At 41.9% G+C, this 20,734-nt stretch overlaps 1 protein-coding gene across 1 annotated transcript; it reads right to left on the reverse strand.

The window, feature by feature from the left end:
• Positions 1 to 707: 707 nt before the first annotated feature.
• Positions 708 to 13,131, reverse strand: LOC117488410 (sodium- and chloride-dependent GABA transporter 2-like). The gene is made up of 15 exons (XM_034137283.1): positions 12,920 to 13,131; positions 11,910 to 12,044; positions 11,653 to 11,793; positions 11,395 to 11,479; positions 11,186 to 11,318; positions 10,929 to 11,063; positions 6,577 to 6,680; positions 6,355 to 6,479; positions 5,579 to 5,691; positions 4,724 to 4,861; positions 4,477 to 4,579; positions 3,876 to 3,976; positions 2,774 to 2,944; positions 2,068 to 2,203; positions 708 to 1,228 (listed from the first exon to the last, which is right to left on the reverse strand). The coding sequence occupies exons 1-14, from the start codon at positions 13,119 to 13,121 to the stop codon at positions 2,093 to 2,095; spliced, it is 1,797 nt and encodes a 598-aa protein (XP_033993174.1). The 5' UTR covers positions 13,122 to 13,131; the 3' UTR covers positions 708 to 1,228; positions 2,068 to 2,092.
• Between the last annotated feature and the right edge of the window lie 7,603 nt (positions 13,132 to 20,734).

A 20,734-nucleotide genomic window follows, 5' to 3' on the forward strand; every position in this document is an offset into this window, starting at 1 on the left:
ACCAAGAGAAAATAAATGTCAAAATAAAACAGGAAAACAGACAGACTGTGATACATTTTCCCTTTGGCATGATTTACAAGCATTTGCCTTGAAAACATCACTAGTTACTTTTAGAATATAGCAGATTTAGAATATCAGCATTTTATCAACAAATATAAACATTTTATGAACGAATCAAATATACTGTATGATTCATTACTATCAGCAGTATATTAAGTAATCATCTCAATGGACTGATACAGCAATTGATCTTGGCTTTATTAAAATGTCAGATTTCAGTTATGGAAATATATGCTAATTAGCACACATTCAATGAGCTAATGCCTTATTTGAATATTCAAGAAATAATTGTCTAATTGTAAATGATCCACTGGGTTAGCTTTTTGGTGAGATGTATTCTTTAAACCTTACTATATTCACCTGTAATGTCTTCCCTCAAACATGATTAGTCACTTTTTAAACAGTTTTAACATTAAAGAAAAGGATTAAAGAAAAGGATTTCCTTTTGGCTGCATCCCAATGCCTATAGCATGAGCATTCTATGGTTGGTAGGCTTGGTGAAGGTGGCTTTCTGCCTCGACCTTTTACAGCACCCTGCCGCCCAGACCTCGCTGCTTTCCGTAGCGAGCTGTCCTCAGTGCCAGGGGGCTGAGGTGGTGTCCTCAAACCACCCGACCGTCTTTAAACATGGAGACCCTCTCGTTAAGCATGCTTTGTAGGTGTCTACTTTATGATGTATTATGATCATTTCTACACCAAATCAATTTGGGATTGATTTGTTTACTGCACCATATTGTCTTTCCTTTATTTGTCACTTTATCAAATGCAGTATACGATCATTTTGGGTAACACTTTGGATAAAAAAACAGCATGGGTATACTGAGGGGTTATTGATTACATAGAAGTCGATGGCAAAGTTAACATGGAGTTTCAATCAAGATTCATTTATTTGCACAACCAAAACCCGTATAGTTTAAAAGGAACAATTCAATTAATAATATCCACCACCAAAAGTTATATAAGATGATAAGGTCTTTTTACAATTGTAACTTTTTAATACGGCTGTCCACAAAGTATTCATTTTAAGTCAAGGGTTGGACTTTTTAAAATAAGAACATTCAGACACCAAGGATGTAAAGATCTCCTGCGTTGAGTTTGTAACTGGCTGTAGACTCTTCTTTGGTGATGCATTCATCAGGTAATAAGGGATTAAAAATCCAATCAGTTTCTGTGAGGATGGAGATACAAAGCAATTGTTACTATACTGGTCAATTAATTTACTACATGTACTGGAATTTCAGTTTCAGGGTATTTAATAATCAGAACAAAATTATATAACACTGATCCCAGGGTAGGAACAAAATAATTCAGTTTTTTCATTCACTAGATCTATGCTTAAAGGTGGGGTAGGTAAGTTTAAGAAACCGGCTTGAGATACACTTTTTGTTATATTCCATGGAATGCTCTTAACATCCCGATAGCAATGAATATCTTAAGTGCTTTGACAAAAACTCCATAAAAAAAATTCATCTGTGGAAGCCGTAGTACTGTCAAAAGCACGACCAATCATTTTAGCCGGCCCGGCTAAAATAACTGGATGGCCGACCTGCCTGTCAGCCTTCCATCTGTGCACACACTTATCTCGTGTCCTCATTGGTCATGTGCGCGTTCGTGTGTGTTGGAGGAGGGGCTCTGTAAGGAAGTGGCAGATTTTTTCCGGCTGTGTATTTTCAAATCCTAGCGCACTCGAGCTGGTTTCTCCAACAGGACCTACTGTACCCCACCTTTAAGCGTCAATAAATATATACTGTAAGACATAACATGGGCATGCAAAATCGAGATTCGATCATCATGTGTGGATCAACTCAAATTGCAGGATGGTTATTTTACTGTCCCAGTGTTCAAGTTGTGTTTAGATGAGTGTCAGCATAGTACATTAGAAGCGTAAGTGTACTAAGAAACAATGAAGGTCCTGAAACATAAAAGCTGAAATGTTCAGTCCCCAACACCATGGTGGTTTAATCTGAGAACATCAATCACTGTTGTCTCTGATTAAAGGTGGCTTACCTTCAGTACTGCCATGTTTTAGTTTTTAAGTTAAAGCATGCAGCTCTGTATCAGGAGTAGGGGTTTCAGGGTAAAGAGTCTTCTTTGGTGGAGAAGATTGCAGATCGGATGCAGGAGTGCATAACGTTTTCAGTCTCTATGGAAAGAAAATAAATTGCCAGATAATTGCCTAAAAAGCATAAACTACAACATAACAGTACCCCACTGAAATCCACCAAGTTAGCTTCTGTAATGATTCAAATTTCGGTCAGTCCATTCACATATAACATACTGTATATATCGACAGAGTATCGAAGTAGACCTTAATGAAATAAACCTAAACCTAGACTGTTAAGCAGGTCTCTGTAATAAATCACTCAGAAAACTGCAACTGATCCAGAACGCCAGAGTCCTGACAAAAACCAGAAGAGTAGAACACATCACCCCAGTTCTTAGATCTCTGCACTGGCTACCAATAACTTACATAATCGATTTTAAAATTGTATTACTAACTTACAGTATAAAGCACTAATTGGTTTGGGACCCTAATATAAATTGGACATGCTGCTCTGTTACGAGCCACCCAGAGCTCTCAGATCTTTGGGGACGGGCTTACTCATTGTTCCCTGGATCAGAACCAAACATGCCGATGCTGCATATAGTTTTTACGTGCCTTTGTATCTGAAAATGTGCTATATAAATAAACTAACCTTAACCTTAACCTTACCTGTCTTAGTGTTCCCGGGGTTACAGCCATACGATAGATAATCCACAGAGGAGTCAGGAGAACTGAAGATAAAGCAAGACCCATCCCAATGGCAAAGCCCCACCAGGGGTACTCGTAGGTGTTGTTGTATTTCAGCGGGGTGAACTTGACCAGAGAGAATATCAGTGTTCCCTATGACAAAACAAGTGGAATAAAAAGAAAATCAGAGGAGCAGCTTACATTTTCATCAATGGATATATATATATATTTATATTTGTCTTATTGTCATTCTGATATTTTTCCGGTGAATGTCTTAAAGGTCCCATGACATGGCCATTTCTACTGATCATAATTCCATTGTTGAGGTCTACTAGAATAGATTTACATTGTTCAATGTTCCAAAATCACATTGGTTTCTCATACAGCATCTCTGTATAGTATGTGTATTCACTCTCTGTCCTAAACGGCTTGTTGGAGCTCCTGCCCCCCCCTCCCCATGAGCCCACTGTGCTCTGATTGGTCAGCTCGCCCACTCTGTTCTGATGAATCCACCACCGTTACAGCGGAACATCAGTGTTATGTGTTACAATGCCGTTTGTTAGCAACCAGAAAATGACACCAGTAATGACAAACAGATGAGAATGCTGCGTGGGGTCTGGGTGCCGTGTTGGCAGGACGTTGCGGGGCTCGCTGCTGCGCCCTTTGAGGCTCGAGGAGCGGCCAGTGTGAGCTGGATTACTGGTGTCGTTTCCTGGTTGCTGCGTGGGGTCTGCGAGACAGCGAGACACCGCGGAACTCAGCCTGAGCACACACACACACACTCACAGCCTGCGGAAATCCGTGGAGCTGCATTACGTCACTATGACCGTTACGTCACTATACTCAGGAAGAAAAAAATGGAAAAAGAAAAATCTCCAACGAGGCGTTCTGGGGCAGCATAGACAGGTCTTTTCTGTGTTAGAGTTTTACTCGCTACAGGGTGTACTTTGAGGGTTTGTGACTTTGCAGACCATTTACATGCATAAAAAGATGCATAACACACAAGGGGACGGGTAATAACCAGAAAATCATGTCATGGGACCTTTGAAAAATAGATACACCAATACTCAATACATTTACTTACAACACAGAGACATGGTGTGATGAACTTCCAACAATATTTCATAAGCGATGAGGGGTAGTAGCCAATCATTTCCTTTATATTGTCATAATAACGATCAGCACCTTGTAGTCAGGGAGTCATTCAAGAATATGATCAAACACTGGGATTCATCTACATCACGATATAACAGGGCAAGGTCTGATGCCTGGCCACGTGCTCATAAGGACAAGGGGGAAGAATTTCAGCACTACTACTGAGTCCATTACATTCCTGAGAACGGTCTCTAGTCTTTCTTCTTTTGGTCCAAGAGGAATGAAAGCTAAGTTATGTGTAAGATAGTACTGGCCTCACAGATAGGCGGGAAATGTTCTGCCCTCCAGGCAGTTGTTCAAATGTTTTAATGGCTTTAGCAGTGCCCTCTGGTTACTTATGCAGTGCAGATGAAAAAAAACTTGATAAGTGAGTAAAATTAGCAAATATCAATACAATGATTTGTAATATTTTACAGTATCACTGTTATTCATAATGGTATAGTTTTAGGGGCTAACATTACTTAACATATATATACTGTATGTCTGTTGGACTCCTAATTTTCCTTGCTTAAAATGATCTTGTTGCTTACCATATATCCATCCCACACAGACGCACTCCAAAATGGCAAAAATCATTAATGGTATTCCACTGCAAGCATAGTAATCAAACAGCAGAAATACATAAAGTCCTCCCTACAGCACATGACAGAGAAGACAGAAACAGGAACACAAAATAGATTGTTTTGTTAAATGCACAAGATATTTAACACGGAAAGAGAGACTTAATGGTACAGCCTTTAATTCTTAATGTTATAGATTAAAAAAGTAGACTCTCACCTCAGTCACCATAAACAGGCCAATAACAAAGGAAACACCACAGATGATCAACAGAAGTAGTTTACGTCGATGACCAATGAGAAAGAAGGATGGAAACATGTCTGATATGGCTGTCACCAGGCCTTCCAGACACACAAACTGTGGGTAAAAGATAAATGTCACATTTACATTTTCTACACTGATTATAACAATTACGTTTCTAACCATTCTCAGGTCTTAAAGGTCTCCTATTATGCTATTTTTAGGCATATATTATGGGTCTCAGATATATAAAAATATATAAAAAACATGTCTATGATGTGTTTTGCTCAAAATACCAAACAGATCATGCATTTTAGACATCCCTCATATCCCTCTTTTTCAGCCCTGTTAGAGAAGTGCTGATTCTGGGTCAGTAGCTGCTGGTTGTCTGACACTTGGTGAGTTCCCTTACACACCTCGGACACATATTTATGTATGAAATACATCAAAAAGTGCATTTTGCATGATAGGAGACCTTTAAGACTTTTGGAAATGTTTTAGTCTTCATGACTTCAACCAACAAGGCAGTGCATATTCTGTCCAAGCATTTACTGTAACTTAAGCCTGATTGCTTATATCTTTTATGTATTTGGATACTTAATATCTCTAGATCTAGATATCACAAGACACAACCATTGAAAATATCTTATGGAATATTTGCACATGAAAAGCAATACAAATCAATCAAAAGTAAAAGGAAATAGAGATATATTGATGTTGTCTTTTCATGCAGGGATTTAATTATAATTAAAGTATCAGGGGGGCTTATAACCAAATGTTATACAATTCTTATGTACAGTATATTTTAAATACAGCTGAATGTGAAAACTTTACCTCACTGTCCAATCCAAGAAGGATAATCATGATGAAGAAGAAGGCAGCCCAGAGTTGAGGTAAAGGCATCATGGATAAAGCCCGAGGGTAAGCAATGAATGCCAGGCCAGGACCTGCAAGTAGATAGCCAAATGTCTTAGGAATTAGTACACTTATAATTTCTATATATAGCACCTGATTTTAAGGTTGGAATTAGACCAGAACCTGCTTAGTTTGAGTGATGATGAGTTATTCAAACTAAATCTTTTATTTCCGGCCCCATGTACACCAGCTGGTATTCAGTAGGTTGCAATATGCAATCTAACCACGAGATGGCACTATCATACACACTGGTCGTAAAAAAGGTGATAATATTTCTGTGTTGTGTTTACAGCGAGTTTCTGCTGCCGCCAATGGGTCAAAATATCAGGTGCTGCAGGATTTGATTTATTAATAGATTTTATCTTGGATTATGTTTAGGAAATAAGGAATACATTTAGAGAGTAGAGGGTCCTCATAAGTACTTTACAGGTACAAGAATTATGTTCTTGTGAATTATAATTGAAAGAACCCTGCAGCACACATTGATGTGAGGTCCCACATGACATATGGGGACCAAAATCCAAGTGTTTCTTCTCACATGTTATTGTGAGACTTGAATTTGTTAAGTTTTGAATTATATATTTGTTCTCTTCATCTGAAAAAATCAAAACAATTTATTCATCACTTAATATTTTTCATAGGAACACAACAAAGCTAATATACACCACAATGTTTTTCCTCAAACCATCCCATACCTGATTCAGCTACTGTTGAGATGTCAACACCCAATTCATGCGACATGAAGCCAAGAACAGAGAAGACTGCAAAGCCAGCAACAAAGCTGGTTAAACTGTTCAGTGTGCACAAGGCGAAAGTGTCTCTGGAAATTAAAAAGGCCGATTATCTATTTTATCCTGCATGACATAAACCGTTAAATGCATATAATGTACAAACATAGGATACAATGTTTTCCTTACTTGTAGCAGTTGTTGTTGTATTTGTTGTAGCTTCCCATCGCTTGCAAAGTGCCTACGCAAATGCCATAGGAGTATAATACCTGGCTCCCAGCATCCATCCACACCTTAAATCAGTTAAATGTGCAGTGCCAGTGATTTTTAAATGCTTTCAAATATTGATACATATGATGTTTATACTTGTATAATATACAACTATACTTTGTTATACTGTGTACTTGGTTCAGCCATTTAGAATTCTACCTTTCTGTCCCTCTCTTAAGCCACATTTCCACTTCCATGCATGACTTAGAAACTCTCTAACACAATTTGTATCTTTCTTCCGGATGTACTCAGACTTTCCCACATGTCCTATCTGACTCCTACATCCTCCTGCTCACATGTTCCTCTTTCCCTATTACTCCCAATAGTATGTTCACCTTCTCCACCTTCTCATTGGCAGATCATCAATTTTGCTTTTTTCCTCTGGTAGACCTGAAACCTAACTTGTACCTGCTTGTATTCCATGTTAATGTGTCTGTCTGTCTGATTGGTCAATTCTCCGCCTCTGGGCCCTGACGGCAAATACCCTGTTCCCTTTCGTTTTCAGCCAAGCCTTTATAATAGACAAAAACACTTCTGGTCATTAATTTATGGGTACAGCACGTAATGGTGAATACAAAGGTGTCAAAGATAAAAGCATCAGCAATATTCTAAAATATTTTCTTTAACATATTTGGAGCCATCAAAGACGGAAAAACAGGATTGATCCGAGTCCTGCAGTCAATAGATACATTTTTTGTCTGGGCAAGGAAAAACTATTTTTCCCGTTGCAGATGTGGCCAGATGAAGGCGTTTTAAATAGTCTCTGTGTCTTTAAAATCTAAGATACATATTCCTAAATTCCTAAAAACATGATTTAAAACTTAAAATGTTTGTCATGATCCAATGGGAAAACAGCATATTTCAGAATATCTCTGTTTTGACATCACAAGGACAGTCATTCGTTGAATACAGCATTCCAGGGTTTGTGAATCTTAGGGCAGGTACATCTGCATATAATCAGCATCAAATATAATAAAAAAAACATATTTATAAATAGTGTGCCAACGGGGGAAAGCTTGTATAAAGAAAACATAATTGGTACCAAAACCAACCCCTGAGGTACACCAAACTTAAAAGGGACCTATCATGCAAAATGCACTTTTGTACGTCTTTTATACATGAATATGTGTCCCCGGTGTTCCAGGGAACTCACCAAGTGTCAGAAAACACAACCCTCTCTCTTTTCCTCCATACCCAAATCTCTAAAAACGGGGCTGCAACGGATCTGATACAGACCGATACAGATTTGAAATTCCTCTGACGTCAGGAACGAGGAGCTCCGCCTATATGGCCAACTCTCCACCTATCAGGGGAATGTGGGGTTGGGCCACGGCCGGCCATTGCCGCTCGAAAGCACTGGAGACGCTGTAGTACATATGCCAGGCCTGTAAGTGGCGCTGTAGTCTGCCACAAAAGCAGCGAAGAAGACTTCCCGCGCATGGTTGCCAAGGTTGCCATGGTTGCCCTTCTGTTTATTCTCCGCTGTGGCTCTTTTTCTCCCTCCCCGAGGCAAGCGTTTGCTCCTCCTGCTGCTGTAATTCAATGCAATCCCTCCCCGTCGAGGCAAGCACTGTAATTCTCTCCGGTAGTCCACCAGCAGATGACAAACACCCACCTCTCGCGTCGGGCCGAACCACGCCCCTTAGCTGTGATATAATGAGCATATACCACGGCCTGAAGTGAGCTATTGCTTTTATAAATTGGTTACCAAGTGTGGCAATATGAAAGAAAAATACACACTCTAATTTAAATAGTTTTATTAGTAAATTATGATGTTCAAAATAAAATAGTCCCTCCGTTGCCTTCTGCACGAAACATAGTGCGAGGTGGTTGCTATGCAACAACACTAAAGCGAACATATTAGACAGAGAGCGTTGATCAATAATTTGGCTATTTATTTACATTAATGTGTATGTTGCCGTTTATTGTGCACCCACTGAAAAACTGTCCAGCATCAGTAGAATGGCTTACGTGGTTACTTGTATAGGTTGAGGTTATTCTAGGCTGTTGCTTGGCGTGGCGAGAATATTGCTCCACTTTCTCCGGTCCCCGAGATTCGGCTTCCAGTAGCTCTGGAGAGAGCTTTCGCACCTGTGGCCACTAACGGTCATAATTGCTCTGCTTTCAAGATATTTTCTGCATCAGAAAGCTTTTGAATGGGGGTACTTTTCCAGTTGGTCTACCTCAGGGCTATTCAATTAGTTTGGAATGGGGGCCGGTTGATGAAAATGATCCAAAGCAAGGGGCCGGGAAAAAGATGGCTTGAAACATGAGCAATCATATTTAAGAGCTTCAGATACAGTAAATACTACAACAGCATAGTGGAGTGCATATATTGTGTTTAATTCAATCAAACAACATAGCCCCAAGGCCTTTATAGATCTAAATGGCAAGTTCAGAACTCAGTAGGCCTACATGTTTCATTTGATTTCATTTAGGTGAAATGATCTAATCATTCACGCAGGATGCAATCAATGACAGGAGTTGTCACTACAGTATAGTAGGTGGGTTCGAAACCCAAGCCCGTCGAAGTTTTCAGGCATTGTCTACCCCTCTATCTCTCAATGTAACACCCTCTCTGGAATAAAGGCACTATGGCACAAAAAAAAAAAAAAAAAAAAAATCTTAAAAAAAAAAAATTGATTACCTTTTAACATTATACTCAAAGGGCCAGTAAATATCACCCCGGGGCCGGATTTGGCCCGCGGGCCGCCAATTGAATAGCCCTGCCCTACATGTTTCATTTGATTTCATTTAGGTGAAATGATCTAATCATTCACGCAGGATGCAATCAATGACAGGAGTTGTCACTACAGTATAGTAGGTGGGTTCGAAACCCAAGCCCGTCGAAATTTTCAGGCATTGTCTACCCCTCTATCTCTCAATGTAACACCCTCTCTGGAATAAAGGCACTATGGCACAAAAAAAAAAAAAAAAAAAAATCTTAAAAAAAAAAAATTGATTACCTTTTAACATTATACTCAAAGGGCCAGTAAATATCACCCCGGGGCCGGATTTGGCCCGCGGGCCGCCAATTGAATAGCCCTGGTATCTACCTGCTCTTCACGTAGCTCTGCATGTCGTCGTTTAGGTGCTTTTTTTTCTGGAGATAGGCACTCCTCAATCCACTCCTCCATAGTAAGACCCCCCCGGAGGTCGAAGTTAATCTTAAATGTTTCCATCTTATGCTTTGTAAGTTTGTTTCGTAACAGAAGAAATGTAAATATATTTATAAAACGGACAAGTCAAATCAAGCTATCTGATTGGTCGATAGCGTTTTTGCGGACCTTTTTGATTACAGATTTGAAAACATCGTTGCTTGCTTTAAAAGTAGCACAATTCATTATGTCAAACCTTGGAAAGTATCTAAATATCCCTGCCCTAATGCCAAAGGAACTGCACACTGAATATGTTTTGCCGTTTGATGTCTATGTCTGGACCGCTGCGTAAAAAGGAGGGTTTCTGCCCCGTTACTTCTCCGCTGTTTTCTTGTCCCAGTCTGAAAAGCATTTGCTTTTCAGCCCAACTGTATACAGTTTTTCTCAGACGCGGAGGGATACTGACTTGTTGTGAAAAGTAACTACAATTCTACCCGTGGTATATGCTCAGTATATCACGGCTAAGAACCAATCAGATTGCTTGATTTGACTTGTCCGTTTTATAATGTTCAAATATAGCATGATAGGTCCACTTTAACAAAAGAACTATAAAATACATTGTTTTCCCCAGAAACAACGAACCTCCTATTAAAAAGCTGTGTCAAATGCTGCGTTAATGTCCAGAATTACAATGACTTGGCCATGTGATTAGGTGAGAGGCTGAATTACACAGATTGGTTGAAAATAAAAACAATTCATGGCTGCTCTGCCCACACCTTTGTACTGTGTCTTTAAGGGACCAAAAGTTTGTTGAGCTCTGGTGGGCTTTGAAGTGAATTCAACTTTGCAAAGTGAATTTAAAATAAATGGCACAACTTAGTACAAAAACGGCTTGCACACTTGTATGATGACCTTCCTTTTGAACTGATCACCTAGAGCCATCTGAAAGTGGCATGCTTATCTTCCATCTAGTGTCTCTAATCCAAGGGTAAAACCGGAGCTATTTAATATCAGCCTTTGGCTTCACAAGTAACATTTGCTAGTATGATTAACCAATATTTAGTTTTGGTCTAAGTTAAAGTCCATACATTTTAGTATTGCAAGTGTTAGCCAAGTATTGTTCTGTGCAGTGTGTCACTTACACATCACTCATTAGTCACACAAAAACCTCACCTGAGGATCAGTCAGACGGGTCAGATCAGGATAAAGGTAATATCTAATTCCAGTTAAAGCTCCTGGCAATGTCAGCCCACGGATCAGCATCACAATCAACATCACAACTGGAAAAGTGGCTGTGACGTACACAACCTGAAAGAGGAGCACCAATACATACTGTTATTAATCGTGGTCAATAAGCCCATTCATTTTTAGGTTTTAATTATAATTTTAGGTTTAAATTACCCATTTAATAATAAGCGTATACATCTCACCTTTCCTGTCGCCTTGATTCCTTTCCAGATACAGAAGTAACAGATGATCCAGCTTAGCAGAAGACATCCAGCCAGGTCCCAGCGGATACTGCCCATCTCTTCAATTCCTCCAGACAAGCCCAAGACTCTCCTCCTGAGTGCAAGAAGAAAGTTATGTCAAGAGACATTTTAGTGACTCTAAAAACTGTTTTGCGAATGTGAGTACTTACTGCCAGAATTCTTTCACTGATGATGTTGCGTTTTCATTGATGTGGCGATAAACTGAATCATTCTGTCCACAATCAATGCAGTTATCTTGAAGCGAAAGAGTAAAATGAAACAAGTTGACATTTTCAGAATGTGCAACCATGTTGATATTAAGGGTTCTCCATACATAATTGAGCATGCATTAATTGCCTCCATATGGCCACTCACAGTCATTCTGTACCTACATAAGGCCTTTGCACTAACATCAGTGCGATGTTTACCTGTGTTCCAGGTGTTGTTGCAGCTGGCCCAGGGAAGTACAGTGTGGAAGGAGGAGAAGAGGTAGAGGAAGGCCCAAGCCATGATGACAATGTAATACACCACACTGTATAACAATGTAACTTGACTGCCGTAGCCTAAACCTTTGAAAAAAATAGAACTGCCATTTTAACATTTGATACACAAAAGTAATGTAACAATATACACATATTTCAAATACTTTGGCACTCTATGGAATATGTAGTTATGTTAGTAGTACCTCCAAATATGGGACATATTTTCCTCCAACATGTGATCCCACCCTGAGCCGTTAACTGCCCCAGAGATACCTCTAGAAAGAAGATGGGGATTCCACACGTGAACAGGAACACCACATAGGGGATCAGGAAAGCTCCTAAAAGGAAATAATGTATCCAAGTAATAAACTATAGTGACAAAAATACAAAGAATAAATGATTCAACCCTTTCACGCATAGAGGTCACTACAGTGGACAACTATTCAAAAGGTGTTTTTTTTTTATATGCATGGGTTTTGATGGCATAGTTGAACACCAGCCACTACATACTGTAGGACCCTATTGCATCATCCCACACACTGCCACTCAGTGCCAAGTCAGTGTAAGTGCATGATACATTTCTCTAAACCAAGATGGACGACAGAAAGCCAGATGGACCGAATCACTCGTCGATATCTTGCCAATCCTTTTATGGAAAGTGCCCCCTGCAGGTATAACAATGTTGGTGACATCAAGGAACAACTAAGGAATCATATAATTCATAAATTGTCAAAGTATTGATTTTATGTTTGCAGGAAATTATGATTGATCACCTGTCCACTAAAGTGGACGTCTCTAGTGTTACTGGCTATATTTCAACTACAATTCATACTGTTACTGCTATTGTTCTTGAAAATACTTCATCTGCAATATCTTTGTGGGCCGTAAATCAATATACTTATGTTAATATAATGTAATTTTAAGTTTGCACATCTTTATTTATAATTTTTTTTTAAATGTACATGTCTTAAACTTAAACGCATACTGTCCACCTGAGTATAAAAAATCTTTTTTTCAAAATTTTAAAAAACTAGATATAAAAAAAATAAAGTTCAAATCTTGTTTTTCATGCCCCAAGAGCAATAAAAACACTTGGTAAAAAAATCCTGACTGAGGTTTTCATAATTCATGCATGAACGGGTATACATTTTCCAGCTTTTACTTATCTAACTTACTCCTGGGCAGTACAATAAGATGTTTTAAATGCTCTTACCACCTCCATTTTTGAAGCACAGATATGGAAATCTCCAAACATTGCCCAGACCAATGATCTGTCCGGATACTGACAAAATGAACTCCCTCTTGTTGGCCCACTGACCTCTCTTTGCACTGTAAGATGGAGCATGATTTTGATTGTTTTCATCTTTCATTCTTATTTTATTCTTTAGATTCCCTGGATAACTTGCTGGCTCCATCAGGACACATCTGTTGAAATGTAAGTACAAATATTCAGTTTAGCTGTTTTTTGGGCGTGTTATACTTAAAGGTAGGGTAGGTAAGTTTGAGAAACCGGCTCGAGATACACTTTTTGTTATATTCCATGGAATGCTCTTAACATCCCGATAGCAATGAATATCTTAAGTGCTTTGACAAAAAATCCATAAAAAAATCTCATCTGTGGAAGCCGTAATACTGTAAACAGCACGACCAATCATTTTAGCCAGCCCGGCTAAAAAAACTGGATGGCCTACCTGCCTGTCAGCCTTCCATCTGTGCACAAACTTATCTCGTGCCCTCATTGGTCATGTGCACGTTTGTGTGTGTTGGAGGAGGGGCTCTGTAAGGAAGTGGCAGATTTTCTCCGGTTGTGTATTTTCAAATTCTAGCGATCTCGAGCCGGTTTCTCAAACTTCCCTACCCTACCTTTAATGTGCATGTTCAAAAGTATCTTTTTGTGCAAAGTCTTCAGAACACTAAACACATCTAAAGCACCAGATTAGATCTTAGGGTAATGCTGTTTCTTATTGTTCATCTTAAATAGCTATGGTGCTGACCAATTCATTTGAAAGATTTGGTACCTTCAAGTTGATAGATGTAAAGGTATCAAAACCTTTTAAAGTGTTGATTCATCTTGCTAAATATGGTGTTGGTGCCTCTGTGAAACTCCGTTGATGTACATGCAAGTTCAACAGCCTGCGCTGCCTATCCCACAAATAATTTTCTCTAAAATGAATTATTACATTAGTTTTCACGGCTCGCCGGATTTGTTTGCTTTACTCTTTGTACTCATGAATTTGAAACAGGTCTAACGTGTAATTTAAATGCTCTGAGTGTCATTGGTGTTTCTTGGAACCAAGGTAGACACGATAGGTTTAATAAGCAGCTGCTCTTTGTGCTGAAAAAAAGGCCCAGGGACAGTGTTGCAGTGGAACACGGCCAAAACCAGAGGCGTCGGGTAATGAAGGTTAGAGAAGGTGAAGCCTTCCCTGAATTATTAGTCCTGTTTCTGTTGTGCACAACAATGTTCCCTAAACAGGCTACTGCTACGATCCATTATGTTTAGCGGCTCCAAATATCAGGCTGTAGTATAAGGCTAGGTTTTTTATAATCAACACATTTAGTGAATGATGAGATAATAATAATGTATCACTGTCAGGGCACTAACTATGTCAGAAGGATCAGGGGGACGCGTTTAGAAACTGTAACAGCATGTCGCGTGTGGCGTACTAGCCTAACGTTACTCATAAAATGCTGCCTTAGAAACTTGTCTTTGTCTCATGAGCTGCATCAACACTGTCAGTTAGTGCCGCAGGGTCAACAAATATTTCTCAAGTTCTCTCATGTGCTGTGTGCCTAGGGCTGCATATTAGTCCGGCATTGTAGAATCTCATCTTTCTGTATCCTAGTAAGCTATTATATAATATTATTATTGCTGTTATTTGTGTCAAAATGCCTTAGCTCCTGCAAAAAACATCCAGTCCCCTGTCGCTCCAGTGCTGTCCCTTATTGGGTCAGCAGCTGCATTTAATTGCTGTTATAAACATAAAAACATCTTCTGTTCCGTTGTAAGATGTTGTAACAAGTAGTTGGTCAACAGCGACGTGCAGTCAGGGGAGGCAGGGGAGGCAGAGCCTCACCTGTCATACTCCAATGTAACGGAAAAAACAACTAAAGAAAAACTAAATAGTAATAATAATAAAATGTCTCCACTGATCTGTGTTGTAAGTGTGATTTATGTATGATTCCAATCGCTTTTTATAGTCAAAATCAGCAAATTTGCCAAGCTCCGCTACGGGAGCGATGAGAAGTGAGGCAGGGACGAGCTCTGCCTCACGTAAGCCCACAGTAACGTGCTGGAGCATGGGCACTAATTTAGCGCGGGCACTTATATTGTGAGCGCGCTCAAGCCATTTACTGTGGGGCGAGGTGAGGCACAGATGAGCTCTGCCTCATCTCAGAATGCGTCACCCCACAGAAACTGTCTGGAAAGCGGGCCCTAAGCGCATGCCTGTTACCCTCTCACTGTATGTCACCAATGTAATGTTTGGAGATCCCTTTATTACATTTATCCTCGCCATCCATAGTCTCTAAATAACTTATTTCACGTATAGATATTTAGGCTCGCTGGTCTCATCATACAACGGCAATGAAAAAAGCACCAGGGGAGGCAGCCATAACCTCTGCCGCACTGAAGGGGGCGCACGTGAGCCCACAGGTTCTTGTTGCTACTGTTATTCTACACAGAGACAGTAGACGCAAACAACAAACTAGACTTTTGAAACTAGAGGAAGATAAGGAGGACTTTTACAAAACAGTAATAGAGATTGTTGTCCAGAAGGATAGCACTTCTTCAAGTCAAGGTAAGACCACATTTCTAATGAAAATGGGATCTTACTAAGAAAGAACAATCCAATATTTAGATTTTGGGTATCCTTTTGTTGAATGGTCTGTTTAAAATGAATCGAAGCATCAGACTAAAAAAGCTTTTGAAAATAACCGAATATTTCGATTAAGGTCAAAATATAATATTTGTAAATCTGACTCAGTGAGTCAGTGCCTCACCAGCCATGAACCTCACCGCACGTCACTGTTGGTCAAATAATAGCCTACCCTATCTTGAGCTCCACTCGCCGCCTATGGCCAAAACCCATGTCACAAAACATTCCCTAAATTGATGCAGCCTTGCTTAAAGTAACCTATTGTAGCTGTGGATTATTTATGAGTATTAGCAGAAGGCTACACATGTATTCATTTGAGTAATTTCTACATATAGTATATAGTTTAAGCTTACATTCCCAATACATACAAATTGTACCAGTTATTGTAACAGTTAAGCAGGAGATTTGTAACAGTGAAGCTGATGTCAGAATACTCACAGAACTGAATGAATGACAGCAAATATCCACTGGACCTGTAACTGAAGGTTTTCACGTGTCTCGGCACATGTCGACTGAAACTTTTCCTGCCAAGGTTAAGATTATGGTTATAAATGGTAATGTAGAGAGCAGAATTGACACCTCCTCCTGAAGCAATCATGCATTTCACAAGTTTGATTTACAATATTTACTTTATCCTCTTGGCTGGCAGTTGATACTAATGATTTAATCTGGGACACTGGCTTGAGATTATTTAATGTTTAAAATGTTTCCAAGTCCACTTGTTTGGCCTGTGTGCGATTCAATATAACATTCAACCAATTATGTCACAGTGAGGGTAAGGATGCAGGACAAAAACATTGGATATAGGAATACAAACAAAAAGCGAGCTTTTATTCAGGCGGATGGCCGGAGAAGGTGGTTTCGGGCAGACGGCCCGGGGAAAGGCTGAGAAGGGGGTCTCGGGCGGACAGCCCGGGGGCAAGGCAGAGGCAGAGAAGGGGGTCTAATGGCGCATTTCCACTACAGTGCGGAGCTCGCTTTAAGCATGCCGTGCCGTGCCCGGCCCGTTTTTGGTTGCGTTTCCACTTGGCGTAGTTCCGGCTAGTGGGTACTATTTCACAGTTTTTCTGGCCCCATAAAATCGAGTGTGTGTGTGTCGCACGAAATGATGGCCATTTATAACTGCCTGATGCTGTATCCCACTGCCCCACACACACACACACACACACACACACACACACACACACACACACACACACACACACACACACACACACACACACACACACACACACACACACACACACACACACACACACACACACACACACACACACACACACACACACACACACGTGCATGATGGCTGAGAGAAAGAGGAGCGTTGTGTGGAGCTATTTCACTACTGTCAATTAAAACTTAGCGAACTGTGATGTGTGCAAGAAGGCAGTTCGCTACTGTGGCCACTTTGTATTGTTATTTTTCATGTTTGCACTTTAAATTTGCAAAAGTAAAACGTTTATTTGTCTATAAAAACTGTCCTGTCTTTAATCATGAAAATGAATTCAGATTTAGTCTATTTATGATGCATTCAGCTAACAAATCATGTCATGCAGCTCTCCCCTACATGAAAGTACATAAGACGCTTTTCATTAAAAAAAAGTATCGGTATCGGCGGTACTGGCCCTGAAATACTTGGTATCGGATCGAATCCAGATTTTGTGGTATCGCCCACCCCTAGTTTGTACTTGTTTAACTTTTGTCTAGTTTCTGAACAGATATGAGGAGCTGTGAGCTTGAGTGCTAACAGCTAACGGCTGATGTTGTTTTTCTGTGGTTCTCATTGAAAATGACGTCACGGCTCCGCCAACACTGCGTTACTGCACTTTTGTACGTCTTTTATACATGAATATGTGTCCCCGGTGTGTCAGGGAACTCACCAAGTGTCAGAAAACACAACCCTCTCTCTTTTCTTCCATACCCAAATCTCTAAAAACGGGGCTGCAATGGAGCTGATACAGATTTGAATTTTTCTGACGTCAGAAAAGGGGTGCTCCGCCTATATGGGTAATAATAATAATAATAAATTGTATTTTTATAGCGCTTTTCACGAACCCAAAGACGCTTTACATTTGGGGAAGGGTAGACAAACAAGGACAGGCAATAAAAAAAGAAAAAGAAAAAAAAAAACAGAAAAAAAAGAAAAAGAAAGCAGTCAGGAGGAAGTTGGTTGAGAGGGGGGGGGCTTATGGATATACAGAGTTGAAGAGATGGGTTTTGAGGCGGGACTGGAACAGGGTGAGGGACTCAGACTCACGGAGGTCCTGGGGGAGGGAGTTCCAGAGCTTCGGGGCTGCCACAGAGAAGGCTCTGTCCCCAAAGCTCCGGAGTTTGGCCTTGGGGATGGAGAGCAAACCGGCTGAGGTGGATCTGAGGGACCGGGGTGGTTGGTAGAGGATGAGGAGGTCAGTGAGGTAGGGCGGGGCCAGGTGGTGGAGGGCTTTGTAGGTGAGGACCAGGAGTTTGTATTGGATGCGGTGTGAAACGGGGAGCCAGTGCAGTTCTTTGAGGACCGGGGTGATATGATGCCATGATTTGGTGTGGGTGAGAAGTCTGGCAGCTGCGTTCTGGACACGCTGAAGTCTGTTGAGGGATGTAGTGCTGATGCCGTAGAGGAGTGAGTTGCAATAGTCCAGGCGGGAGGAGATGAAGGCGTGAACGAGTCGTTCGGCTGCAGGGCGGTTTGAGAGAGGGACGGAGTTTGGCAATATTGCGGAGGTGGAAGAATGAGGTTTTTACAACTTGGCGGATGTGGGGCTTGAGGAAGAGGGTGGGGTCAAATATAACGCCAAGGTTGCGTGCCTGGGTGGATGGGGAAACAGGGGTGCCATCGATGGTGAGTGTCAGGTTGGGGGTTTTGCTGAGGGTGGATTTGGAGCCGATGAGGAGTTCAGTTTTATTGATGTTGAGTTTGAGGAAGTTGTGTGCCATCCAGAATTTTATTGCAGTCAGACAGGATTCGATGTGGGTGAGGGGGGGGGGTTGTGGGGGGATTTGGTGCTGATGTAAATCTGTGTGTCATCAGCGTAACAGTGAAAGTCCAGGTTGTAGTGGTGGAGAATCTGACCAAGGGGGAGGATGTAGATGATGAAGAGGAGGGGGCCGAATACTGAACCTTGGGGAACACCTTGGGTGACTGAAGCTGTGGCAGAGGAGTGGTTGTTGAGGGAGATGAAGTGGGATCTGTCGGAGAGGTAGGACTGGAGCCACCTGAGTGCAGTACCTTCGATACCGATATCCTGGAGTCGGGTAAGCAGGATGGTGTGGCTCACGGTATCGAAGGCTACACTCAGGTCGAGGAGGATGAGGATGTTAAGGGAACCGGTGTCAGCAGAGGTGAGGAGGTCATTGAGGACTTTGATGAGTGCCGTTTCTGTGCTGTGGTGAGGACGAAAACCAGACTGAAGGGGTTCAAAAAGGTGATTTGTTTGGAGATGGCGGTGGAGTTGTTTGGAGATGATGCGTTCTATTGTTTTTGAGAGAAAGGGACCTCCCCTTTCTCTCAAAAACGAGATGGAGATGGGGCGGTAATTACTGAGGGAGGAGGGATCCAGACCGGGTTTCTTGAGGATGGGAGTGACAGCAGCAGTTTTGAAGGCAGAGGGAACGGTTCCTTGGGACAGGGAGGAGTTAAAAAGGTTGACAAGGTAGGGGCAGAGGACGGGGAGGCAGGACTTCAGTAGAGGGGTGGGTAAAGGGTCAAGCGAGCAGGTTGTGTGTTTGGAGGAGCTGATCAGTTTGAGTATTTCAGGAAGGTTAACCAGAGTGAACTGGGAGAGGCGGCCGTGGGGGGGAGGGCTCGGGAGGTCCAGGGAGATGGAGGGAGAAATTGTGGCGGTGGGTGTTGGGGGAGATGTTTGTGTGTCAGATGCAGTGGATAGGGAGTGATTAATGGCAGTGATTTTGTCAGAGAAAAACTGGAGGAATGAACTGCATAAAGTGGAAGCGGATGAAGAGAGGGTGTCAGCACGGGGTTTGAGGAGCTTGTTGACGGTGGAGAAGAGGGTCCTGGGGTTACGGGTGGGGTCGGTAAAGATGGTGGAGAAGTAAGCAGATTTTGCGGCAGTGAGGGCGTCTCTGTAGGTAGTGAGATGGAGTTTGTAGGATTCGTGGTGAACTGTGAGGGATGATTTCATGGTTAGGCGTTCAAGCTGGCGGCCGGTTTGCTTCAACTTACGGAGCGCAGGGGTGAACCAGGGTGAGGAGGTTTTGAAAGTGACATTTTTCCTGTTGAGGGGGGCCAGGCTGTTGAGGGAGGTGAGTAGGGTGGAATTAAGGTGGTTGAGTTGTTCATCGGGTGAGCTGAGGTTCGAGTCCAGGGGGAGAGTAGAGGATAGCAGGTCGGAGAGGTGCTGGGGATCGACAGAGCGTAAATTACGAAAGATGATGTTCCTGGATGGAGGGGGGGGGGGTGGCGGACGGGGGAGGCGATGGTGAACTGTATGAGTTTGTGGTCAGAGAGGGGAAAGGGGCAGGGGTTGAGGTCGAGTACTGGGAGGTTGGTGGAGCAGACAAGGTCAAGGATGTGTCCTTTATCATGGGTGGGGAAGGTGACATGTTGGGTAAATGAGAAATTGTCCAGAAGGGAGGAGAATTCAGAAGCGAGTTTGCAGGTGGGGGAGTCCATGTGGATGTTGAGGTCGCCGAGGAGTAACAGACGTGGGGAGAGGGATGAAGCAATGGTGAGGAGTTCAGTGAGATCAGAGAGGAAGGAGGGCTGTGGTTTGGGGGGGCGGTAAATGAGGATAACTGTCAGTGAGGGAGGGGTTTTGAAGGCGAGGAATTCGAAGGATGATACTGAGGGGAGGGTGAGTTCTGTAGTCCGGATGTTCTGGTTGTAGATGACAGCCAGCCCACCACCACGGCTTGAGGGGCGGGGTTTAGTGATGTAATTAAAACCAGAGGGGGATGTTTGATTGAGGGAGAAGAAGTCATTGGGTTGTTGCCAGGTTTCAGTGAGCAGAAGGAAGTCGATGGATTTGTCCAAAATAAGTTTGTGGAGGATGTGGGCTTTATTGTTGAGTGACCGGATATTGAGGAGGGCAAGATTGGTCAAGTGGGGGGTTGGAGGGGTGGTGGCAGACTGGAGAGGTATGAGGTTGTCTAGGTTAGCAGCGCGGGTGTGGGCACGAGAGGGGAGGCTGTGGGGC

Source organism: Trematomus bernacchii, unplaced genomic scaffold (assembly GCF_902827165.1).
Source record: "Trematomus bernacchii unplaced genomic scaffold, fTreBer1.1, whole genome shotgun sequence".
Taxonomy (NCBI): Eukaryota; Metazoa; Chordata; class Actinopteri; order Perciformes; family Nototheniidae; genus Trematomus; species Trematomus bernacchii.

What these genes read in the sequence shown, in the direction of transcription:
- LOC117488410 (XM_034137283.1), bottom strand. Translation starts at nt 13,121, where the DNA reads ATGGAGCCAGCAAGTTATCCAGGGAATCTAAAGAATAAAATAAGAATG. An exon ending in CCCGTCTGACTGATCCTCAG is followed by an intron (nt 6,681 to 10,928) that starts GTGAGGTTTTTG and finishes AACTGATTTAAG; the next exon opens with GTGTGGATGGATGCTGGGAG. An exon ending in CCCCGGGAACACTAAGACAG is followed by an intron (nt 2,204 to 2,773) that starts GTAAGGTTAAGG and finishes TTCTTTCCATAG; the next exon opens with AGACTGAAAACGTTATGCAC.